This window comes from Austrofundulus limnaeus, unplaced genomic scaffold (genome assembly GCF_001266775.1).
Source record: "Austrofundulus limnaeus strain Quisiro unplaced genomic scaffold, Austrofundulus_limnaeus-1.0 Scaffold43, whole genome shotgun sequence".
Taxonomy (NCBI): domain Eukaryota; kingdom Metazoa; phylum Chordata; class Actinopteri; order Cyprinodontiformes; family Rivulidae; genus Austrofundulus; species Austrofundulus limnaeus.
The window spans coordinates 2,113,581-2,124,567 of record NW_013952445.1 but is presented as its reverse complement, the minus strand read 5'-3'; the positions used below and the strand labels follow the sequence as shown (position 1 = coordinate 2,124,567).

At 38.7% G+C, this 10,987-nt stretch overlaps 3 protein-coding genes across 3 annotated transcripts in view; 1 reads left to right on the top strand and 2 right to left on the bottom strand.

Annotated features, from left to right (window-relative positions):
• Positions 1-1,075, top strand: part of LOC106517012 (catechol O-methyltransferase domain-containing protein 1) — a gene marked incomplete at its 5' end in the record, with an annotated part of 8,084 nt that extends 7,009 nt beyond the window's left edge. Inside the window, 2 exon segments of the mRNA XM_014007674.1 lie at positions 196-329; positions 418-1,075. Of these exon segments, the coding sequence (XP_013863128.1) occupies positions 196-329; positions 418-570 (287 nt within the window).
• A 1,668-nt stretch (positions 1,076-2,743) lies between these two features.
• Positions 2,744-6,826, bottom strand: LOC106517011 (voltage-dependent anion-selective channel protein 2). Its single transcript, XM_014007673.1, has 9 exons — positions 6,705-6,826; positions 5,802-5,873; positions 5,624-5,673; positions 5,221-5,373; positions 3,880-3,932; positions 3,575-3,802; positions 3,331-3,481; positions 3,185-3,242; positions 2,744-3,095 (listed from the first exon to the last, which is right to left on the bottom strand). The coding sequence occupies exons 2-9, from the start codon at positions 5,866-5,868 to the stop codon at positions 3,004-3,006; spliced, it is 852 nt and encodes a 283-aa protein (XP_013863127.1). The 5' UTR covers positions 5,869-5,873; positions 6,705-6,826; the 3' UTR covers positions 2,744-3,003.
• Positions 6,827-7,289: 463 nt separating this feature from the next.
• The window catches only part of samd8 (sterile alpha motif domain containing 8), a 7,114-nt gene continuing 3,416 nt past the window's right edge, over positions 7,290-10,987 (bottom strand). The window contains exons 3-6 of the mRNA XM_014007671.1: positions 10,434-10,529; positions 9,842-9,959; positions 9,597-9,747; positions 7,290-8,750 (exon numbers count right to left, since the gene is read on the bottom strand). Coding sequence (XP_013863125.1) covers positions 8,446-8,750; positions 9,597-9,747; positions 9,842-9,959; positions 10,434-10,529 — 670 coding nt within the window. The 3' untranslated portion in view covers positions 7,290-8,445. The remainder of the gene's footprint in view (positions 8,751-9,596; positions 9,748-9,841; positions 9,960-10,433; positions 10,530-10,987) is intronic.

Below are 10,987 nucleotides of genomic sequence, written 5' to 3'. Positions count from 1 at the left end.
AGTGGAAAACCAACCGGTCCGACCCGTACCTACACCGACCGTTCCGACACTACACTAAGTGGCACTAGTGGAAAAGGGGCATTTAATTTCCCTCTGGGATCAATAGTTTCATTCATTCAAATAGATCTTGCATGGCAACTACTAAAGTATTGCATTAATTTGTTGGGTCTCATTTTTTTCTTTTTTTTCCTCCAGATGATCTCCTGTCTTCTGGCCAGGCTGAAACGTTCGACTTCGCCTTCATAGATGCAGACAAAGTCAACTACGACATGTATTACGAGAAGTCTCTGCAGTTGCTGAGAAAAGGCGGCATCATTGCGATCGACAACGTAAGAGCGTCAAACTGACACCAACATTGTAGGKTTTTTTTTTCCTTTTCAGTGGCAGACTGAATTTGTGAACTTCTGRTCGCTGCAGGTGCTGTGGGGTGGGAGCGTGCTGAACCCGTCTCCTAATGACGCTAGCACTGTGGCCATTGACAAGCTGAACAAGAAGCTGCACAGAGACGTTCGAATCACTTTGAGCATGCTAACTGTGGGCGATGGGCTCACACTGGCAATTAAAATTTAAACTTGAAAGTGCAATTCATTATACGTTAAAAAGGACAACACTAGAAGTTCAGTATGTTTGCAGATATTTGATGCTTGTCAGTAGACATACACCACATGCAATTGTATCACTAAAATACTAATTTTGCGTGAATCTACTTTAGTTGGCCTGTATATCTGAACATTCCATGTTGCCTGATATGTACTGGATTAAAAACGACATGAGATAATAAAGGTGGATTTCAGGACTTTATTGTAATTGGTAACACACACTCCTCATCTAGTTTTGCAAACCTCAAACGAGGTGGAATGAGGGGAAGAAAATGCCTTTAGCTTCACCCTGTTGCTAAAAGGCGTTACAACTCATACAGCACAATAAAGTGTCTAGGAAATGTGTGGAGCAGCAAAGACAAACTTCAGTTTTAATAAAATATAAGTAATTAAGCTCTTAAAGGTATATTCTAACTGTGCAAAGATAAAAGCCCAGGCTTACATTCTACATTACACTTGAGCAAAATAAGTTTCTCAAAAAAAATAATAATAATAATTGTGGATTCTTGAACTAAAACAAGCTGGACTTTCAACATGAAGGATGTTTCACTGTAAAGGATAACTTAAAGAGGAAAAAAATGACCGAAACATGAAATATAACCACATGAACAGGAGTTTGGTGAAAATGTTTCTCAGTGTCTACGAACTGGGATTCTACTTAGTTTTGGCCTCGTCTTTAAAATCTCTTTCTAACATTTGAGAATGCTGCAGACCAGGGCCCGTATTTATCAAACTCCTTAGAGTGGAATTTTAGACTTAAATGCTGTACATTTCTTGGATTTCCTCCCACTCAGTCTTAAGTGTAAAAGCAAGTTATCAAAATTCTTAAGTCGAAGAATCACTCTTATTCCCCTGAAAAGTTACGACTGCTCCAGAGCGGTGTTTCCTAACCTTGGTCCTCAAGGCACACTGCCCTGCATGTTTGAGAAGTTTCCCTGCTTTGACACAMCYGATTCAGATGACTGCAGTTCAACAAAAACCTGTTGGTTATCAATTGAAATCAGCTGTGTTGAAGCAGGGAAACATCTAAAACATGCAGGGCGGTGTGCCTTGAGGACMAGGGTTGGGAAACACTGCTCCAGAGGACTCATGAGTGGTTAAGAGCTGCAACTAGAGGTCTGAGACGGACTGAGAAGACAGAAACTGCACTAAGTGGTCCAGGGGTCTTCCACCTGAGTGTGATTTTCAGTTACAGTACAGAGGAACTACAGTTTAGAGGTGGAAAACGGGTTTAGTCATTATTGCAAAAGAAAGGAGGAGAGAAAAAAAACATTACCAATGACATAATGTTGGAATAAAGTGTGGATATTTCTGTGCGGCTTTTGGAGAGAATATGCAGTCAAAAGTATTTTCTTTTACMCCACTGGTGAAGGTGAGATTGAACTTATGTTTTCTTTCTTTAACTCAAACTTCACGAAATCTRCTAATTTCATAAAAGAAGATTTTTTAAATCTGTAACGTGTGCGTGGGGTCTCGGATCAAGTAGATATTGACGGAGAGGTGTGTGTGTGTACTTGTTTCTACTACAGAGTGAGGACCATTTGCACCATAGTTACTATCAAAGTGAGGTCTTTGATGTAAAGTGAGGACCTCTTCAATGTCCTCACTTTGTTTGCAGCTCTGCTGTTCTTTACTAGTTACATTTAGAGGTATGGTGTGAATTAAGTTTTGGTTCAGTTTAGAGTTAGCTTCAGACCAGTAATGGTTAGTTTTARGGAAAATGTCTGGATTAGGCATGAATACAATTAGAAAAATGAATGAAGGTCAATACAATGTCCTCAGTTTGATGCAAATACAAGGATATGTGTGTGTAAAGTGGGTGTTGTCTGCAGGTAGTTTAGGGAAGAGGGAGAGCAGGAGGATGAAGGTGTAAACTCAACATTACCTCAGGCTATGAGACGTAAAAAAAATCATTAAGCTGCAGTTTTGTTAAATAATCTGCAAGATTTTATCTATTCATGATATAAATGAGGAAATTTTATGTATGACAATCAGTAACCTACATGATCTGTATGAACTATGGCACAACTATTGTGTCGAAAGTGAACTTATCTTAGGATTTTCAGTTTTATCTTTGCTTCTCTGAATATCCTTGAACATAAAATCCGATGCAGTGATTGGTTCATGCAGGGTTTTTTTAACATCATCCAGGATCAGCTTTGCAGAACAGCAAAGTGTTGTAAATCAGCTCTAAGACTGACACTTCTGATTTACTTTTACACCACTTAAATTGAGACTGAGATGCTTGATAACTGACTTTTAGTCTCAGCTTTTATTTAGCTAAGAATTTTTTTACACTTAAGTCCATTCTTAACAGCATTCTTAAGAGAAATTCTAAGAAGTWTGATAAATACAGGCCCAGGTCCTGCTGATATTCTATTAAAAAAAGAAGTGTAGGTGACTCTCACGCCTCCAACTCCAGGCCTAGACCGAGCTTGTGACCACCAGCGTTGATATTCTTCCCATCTACTAAAGCTGACAGGCTGAGTTTCATACCTGCAAAGTTTTCATTTGAACAAGTTGTGATTCTTCTAAAAAAAAGGTGTTTATAAATGTTTTGTCATTTTTTGGAAAACTGTCCTTACCAGGCCGCAGAGTCTGGGTGTATCCGATTCCTACCAAGCTGGAATTATTTACCTTCATCTGGGAAAAAAAAATTAAAATGTCCATATTGTTCAAAAGGAAGAAAAAAGCTAAACATTTTCTACTAAACRACCATGTAATTACTCACAGATATGGAGGCATTGGGGTCTAACAGGTATTTAGCAGCGATTCCAAAGCGAGTGCCGTTGCTGCCTGCGGTCCAGGCGACATTCACAGCAGTCTCCAGATTATCATTTACCTTCTGATAAATGGATCCACCAAACTCTGAACCATCATTTCTATGTGGGACAAAAAAAAACAATCATTTTCAGAAGTGGTTTCTGTATTCTTAACCTGGTTAATTTTGTATTCTTGCTCATTTTAAGACATACACGTTGGTATGGAGCTGGAAGTCTCCAGTCTGGTAACCAACAGCGAAGTTGCTATGGGTCATCCTGGATTTGGCCGAGTCGATGGTCATCTGGTAGCCTGCCAGCCACCCCTCATATCCAGCCACCCCTGCTCCGTGGATTGTTGGACCTGCAAAATCTAAATCTACGTCAAGACCCACGTTCAGGTGCTCCCTCTTATACGAAGTCTTGACTTTGCCACTCTTCTTGCTGTGAAATTAAAGAGAAACGACTAATTAGGAATGCAAACCAGATTATACCTTAGATGGCCTTAAAACCCAGCRTACCCAGTGTTGGGTGAAAATGTCGTCTCAAAATTAAGTTTCAGTCCTTTGGTRATCTAGAAGAAGAAAATCAAAGTTTAGATCAGGTAGCTTAGTAAAATGAGCAACTATACACTGACCGGCCACTTTATTAGATACACCATGCCAGTACTGGGCTGGACCCCCTTTTGCCTTCAGAACTACCTGAATCCTTCGTGGTATAGATTCAATAAGGTACTGGAAACATTCCTCAGAGAGTCTGGTCCATGTTGACATGATGGCATCACACAGTTCTGCAGATTTGTCGGCTGCACATCCATGATGYGAMTCTCCYGTTCCACCACATCCCAAAGRTGCTCTATTGGATTGAGATCTGGTGACTGTGGAGGCCATTTGAGTACAGTGAACTCATTGTCATGTTCAAGAAACCAGTCTGAGATGATTCCAGCTTTATGACATGGCGCATTATCCTGCTGAAAGTAGCCATCAGATGTTGGGTACATTGTGGTCATAAAGGGATGGACATGGTCAGCAACAATACTCAGGTAGGCTGTGGCGTTGACACCATGCTCAGTTGGTACTAATGGGCCCAAAGTGTGTCAGGAAAATATCCCCCACACCATTGCACCACCACCACCAGCCTGAACCATTGATACAAGGCAGGATGGATCCAGGCTTTCAGGTTGTTGATGCCAAATTCTGACCCTAACAGAATGTTGCAGCAGAAATTGAGACTCATCAGACCAGGCAACGTTTTTTCAATCTTCTATTGTCCAATGTAGGTGAGTCTGTGTGAACTGTAGCCTCAGTTTCCTGTTCCTAGCTGACAGGAGTGGCACCTGGTGTGAACTTCTGCTGCTGTAGCCCATCTGCCTCAAGGTTTGATGTGTTGTGAGTTCAGAGATGCTCTTCTGGAAACCTCRGTTGTAACAAGTGGTTACTTGAGTWACYGTTGCCCTTCTTTCGGCTCCAACCAGTCTGGCTATTGTYCTCTGACATCAAYACRGCATTTGCTCACACAGAACTGCCRCTCACTGGATATTTTCTYTTTTTCGGACCATTCTCTGTAAACCCTAGAGATGGTTGTGGGTGAAAATCCCAGTAGATCAGCAGTTTGTGAAACACTCAGACCAACCTGTCTRACACCAAMAACCATKCCACATTCAAAGTCACTWAAATCACTTTTCTTCATCATTCTGATGCTCAGTTTGAACTGCAGCAGATTATCTTGGTCATGTCTACATGTYTAMATGCATTGAGTTGCTGCTTTGTGATTGGTTTATTCAACATCTGCATTAATGAGCAGTTGGACAGGTGTACCTAATAAAGTGGCCGGTGAGTGTAGATGAAAAAGTTTTAACTTACCTTATCCTCAACACAAACTTCAGTCCCGAGGGTGTTTTCTGTGGTCCACTTCTCTGTGAATGTCAGCCCATATTCAGCCCATTTGTACTTGGTTTCCAGGGTACCAACGACCTTGCTGGTGTCTACATTTGATGAGCCAGATGTTTTAAATTCCTAAAGGGAACATAAGAAGATATTAATCCTACCTGGAGAAAATACAGCATGAAAAAMTGTCATTATCTTTGAAAGATGCAATAAAAACTGGGTGAAACAAAGATCTGAGGCAAATACTGATAATATTTCAGAAAATAATGTTGACATATCCACAGGCGTATCATGAGCTMGCAGTGCTGATAAGGACTGCCTTTGCCGAGTTATTAAAGAATGACACTACAGCTGAAYAACAGACACGTATTTATCTCACCACTCCAGTTGAAGACTTGGTCTTAACATCAAGCTTTATCATCCCAAACCCTGCAAGGACAACAACAGTAAGCAACACTTTCTATTCTGAGGAATCTATTTCAACAAGCAGAAATGTCCATTACAGATCAGAAAAYGGACACTAATTCAAAAAAGCTAATTGTCTCGCTTCCATTTACCATATCCTTTATTGAAGATGTCCTTCGCAGATTTTCCCAGATCTGCATATGCTGGAGGAACTGCCATTTTATCTGAAAGATAAAGAGAATTTGTAGGTTTTATAAAACCTTAAAACCAACTAACTTGAAGATTTAAAGTGGGTTTATCTCTTTTGGTGTGTCATTTTGGTAAAGTCGTTAAACATTTTCCAGCTTTTCGAGATGAAGACAAAACTATACTTTTATTCTTTATTTACAATGTAAACTGGTTTAACAAGAGCAAAACATTTTTCCCTAGACTCCAACTACAAAAAACATAATATTACAAAGAAACAATTTACCATTTTGTAGAAAGTTAGGGTTAGAATATGTTTGCATTTGGGTGAGTGATTAAATATCAAAACTATGGATTGATTTTGATTGAGTTTATTTTTTATTTGTATTTTATGGAGATAACACGTTACAAAAATTGCAGTCCAGTGTTAGATGAGACCAACTATTGAACTATTGCTCTGTGTGCTTTTTTTGCTTGGGCCTTAATGCGGTCAATGACGTGACACCTAAAGACTGTCATGGTTAAATAGACTGCAGCACTTTACAAACTGCTTTCAGGAACAYTCAGGCTTTAAATTCAGTGTGCGACGGCTCCATTTTTACAAGTGGCGAGGCGATTTCAAGGTAAACGGCAGCTTATTGACTTAATACATCCAGGATGACACGTTTAGACAAAATTTACATATTATTTTAATTTGTACATTTGCATCAATTTCTCACGTAAAACAAGCGAACATTAGCCTCTATGCTAACRAGTTTAAACTCAGAAGATGTGGTGATAGGGCGCGTTTTCCACCAGCCAAATAAGATGTCAGCTTACCACAAAACTAAAAAAGAAGCACTTCACGAACAAAGTATCGGAATACTTACCAAAAACTGTAATCGTTCAATTTATTGAACCTCGGTGGATTAAAAGTAGGTCTGAACCTTTCAGGAAAACCGGCGTAGGACAATATGAAGGAGACACGCAATAAACCCCACTTCTGACCTCGACGCCGCAGGACCCTGAGAAATAGGTGTTTCATTTGGTGCCTGACTGAAAATTAAACTAGAAGTAAAGAACTTAAATCTCCACTGACTGATTAAAGCCATAATTATATGATATCCCGTTATGTGATGTACCTTTTTCTAATTCATAAATGAGAACAATTATAACATTATTGCACGTCCTGTATACCGGCATAAAAGACCTCTAAATCACCCTGGCAATCAATGGGCAAATGACGTAAAACACGTGCTGATGTAAAATTTCCAAGATTTCGCTTCAAGAAAAATAATAAAAATATATAAATAAATAATTGTAAATTTTTACCATATTTTAATATATAGTACAAAGATGTACTATTTAAAACATGAACATTTACTTCCACATACTGTAATATTTCTACTTCTTCCAACAAWAACCTTTACATTCAAGTAATTACTAGTAGTTTTTATATGCAAATGTAACAAAACTTGATTTTCAGCTCTTTAATGATAGAAATGCCAGAACAGAAACAAGAAACGTGGCATCAAACATTACCCTTTTTCAAAGGCCTTATTGRAGTGTTAAATCCATTAAAAAAAACTCTTCTAACACATTGCAACGATCAAACTATGATCACTTTTTAAAGTGGCAACTTTCATTCAATGAAATATAGCCTTCTTTGAAATCAATATTACATTTAAATAGCACATTGTCAGTCAATACACAGTATAAAGCAACTGTAAACATAACTTGCTGTGTGCATGTTGCTCTAACTCTGTATAGGGGAATATAAAAATATCTATTGACRTTTATAAAATAAATACAAACACTTTTGTTAAGGATCTGTTTAGTACAGACTAAATTCAAAGGATTCGTGATGGGGAAAAGGTCTTGGTCTTAGAGCCCACTAGGTTCCAGTGCATTGTTCTCTTTCAGCTGAAATCATACATATATTCAACTGAAAACATGAAAAAAGTAAAACATTTCTACAAAGCTGAATCTYATCGCTGAAATACTGAAGGTAATTGGCATTAAGACATACAGAAAAAAGTAATTTCAAATATTTGGCTGATAATGGCTTTTTTTTTTCTTTTTTTTTTAGAAAACATAAAACCAGAAATCAAGAAATGTTGCCATTATTAATCTACAACAATAAGCTTTAAATGAGCAAAAACATTTCTTATCAGATTTTGTAACATCACAACGCAAACATGACCTCAAGGAGTGCAAAAGGCAGTAATAACATGACTTATAAAWATCACAAAAACTATGATTTACAGATCAGAGTAATGTAAATCCATCCTTACTGTTTAACAAAGAGCCACAGTTATGGTTTGATATTAAATAACCTTGGAGGTACAACCAAACTTTACATGAACTTAAATTAAACCAACATATTAGCTAGTTTACTTCTACCAACTCTTTTGGGTTTAATTTACCAAAATAAGATAAAAGGGGCATTTATAGAAMCTTGTAGGTTTTGACGAATTGGCCTAAAAAACGATGAGAGAAGAGGCGTGTTAGAGAAAAGACCAACAGTATGGCTCTGTCTATCCTATCAGGTGTCTGTGGTTCAGGATGTCACAYACCTCTTCAATTGGCAACTTGACAAAGCAAACTTTGAAAAAAAAAWGCAGCTATTARTTATCCAATGAGCCTTTTTATCACAGCAGGTCTAGAGAAGGGCCAGCGGTACTCGTTGGGGACGGGCCCGTTGACGTTGCACTCGAAGAAAGAGAACATGGGGAACCAGATGCGGGCTCGCCGGCTCTGCTGGTACGCGCGAGTGTTGGCTAGAGTGTGGTAGTACAGGAAGAGTCTGGTAGTGATGTAGAAGGCTATGAAGACGTCGATGGAGTAGTGTTCATGAGCAGCCAGGATGAAGAAGATTCCAAACAGATTGAGGACCCAAGACAAGGTGTGGATGAAGTTCCAGCTTCGTGGAGTGTCTGTGAGGAAGACGAGCAAAACACACAAAAAAATGATGGAATATATTCAGCAAGCGGCTGAGTCAGACTCCGTCTCTGTCAAGTTCAAACTAAAATGACTATTTTACAACTATAGGTAGCAGTTTTGAATTAAGCTACAATTAATCTCCTTCAGGTTATACTAAAATATTTATATTTTTCTATTTGCGTTACTGATTGCTTAAAGGGGCAATATTATGTGTTTCTCAGGCATAAATTTAAATTCTATACCATAATAAAGTATCTATGTCACTTTCAGTTGTTWTTAAAATGCTGTTTATATGTTTAAATAGACAATAAACTTGACTTCTCATCATTTCTGTTTCTAAACGCCTTAAAATTGGCCTCTGTTTCTTTAAGAACCTCCTCCCACTTCTGTCCCGCCCATTTCAGCACGGGGCCAGGTGTGTGTGTGTGTGTGTGTGTGTGTGTGTGTGCTCTGTGATGAGGAAGTTCAGGTTGGAGACACAGCCCAGAGGAGGAGCTGATCCCAAAAGGTGGTTCTAGTCCCATCCGGTCCTTTTTGCTCCCCTGCCTGCTGCCTCAAGACACTACAGGATTTCTCAAACATGCATGAATGAGTCAAAGCAAGAGTCTGGGCTTGTTTTTGATGAGAGGATAACATTATAAAATGATTTAAAACTCAAAAAAGTTGATTATACATGATATTGCCCCTTTAAGCTAAAGTAAAAGAGAACATTTCAATCACTGATTTGACACAAAAGACTAATCTTACAAGAACAGGTCACTGTGTGTTGTAAATATGTCTGTCTGTTAGTAAATTAGTTTCTCACCTAATAGTTTTGTACACTGAACTAAATAACTCACACTCTGTGACGAAGAAATTAAGCATGGTCAGGACAACAGTGTGGCCGCTGAACATGTAGTCGCCACACGTATGAACTCCTGTCAGGGTCATTCCAAAACCACTCCAGATGGCCACGGCCCGCTGCAGCTTGGCCCACATGTCACCATACATCTACATGAACAGAAAAGTAGAACCTGTTGAACAACGTCAACTTCAAACAAGGGTTATTTGTTTTATTTTATATATTTTTAAAGGGTCTGATTACCTTCCCTGAGCACTGCAGATGTTGTCCCGGCACCGACAGGGAGGTGACAAACATGGTGATGCAGCGAAGCATGAAAACCGTCCCCATCAGGCTGCACATGCGCCGCAAAAGAATGGACCTGCATGTCGGAAGAACCAGTAAGTCGGATCGAGCACGGATTTCAGAAACACACTGTTAGCAGTTATAATAGGGTTGGGCAATATCAGCAAAAATTAATCTCGATTAACTGTGGCATTTTGTCTATAGTGATTAATGTGACAATTAACAGACATTTGCGCTTGCATGTTTTTGACTRTAAATCAGTTACCCCGTGTTCTAAAATGAAACTTACGAATCACCAAACTAACTCCCTTTTAACAGGTTCAATCAGAAAGCTGCGAACCGAAACCCACCTTTTCCACAATGTGAAGTGGTCGCATACTGTTAGTAATGCAATATGCCACTGGCTCACACGCGCACAAACAAAAAATATATCACGTGGCACTAATTGCAGTAATTGCCAAGTGGCAAATATTAATTGTTGGCAGCTTTTCTGACATTTAATTATAGGATTTTGCCCAACCCTATCCAACAATAAAAAACTGAACTTTACCTGTGTTTATGTAGCAGCAAAACCAGAAGCCAGATGTTACAGAGAATCACTCCACACGCCTCAGCCATGGCAAAGGCCCACGGTATCCTAGGCATGCTGGGAGAAAAAATAAATAAATCTAATCAAACAGGAGAATCGATTAACCTCTTGAGCCCGATGCCAGCATTTCCCGTTTTCTATATATTTTGCTTGTGTCAACTTAAAATCTGTAAGTTGAACCTTGACATGTTTGGTATCAATAGAAAGCTAAGAATCTTGGCTAAAAGCTTGTGGACACTATGTTTACACCCACCAAACACAGTTCAAACGACAGGAAGTTGAATCAGAAAGTAAACATACTGTCCAAAATGGAATTGTCGTAAATCTGTTAATATATTTACAACAAATCTGTAAAGGGGGAAAAAAATAGACATTTGTTTTTAAAGTAAGCCAAAGCAGATACCAAAATAGGTTGTAAAGTGTGTTGAAAGTTTTTTTTTTTCATTTGATTTTGAGTGAATATGGTCCAACTGAAGTTAAATATAATTTCTCGTTATTTTATATGATATATATGG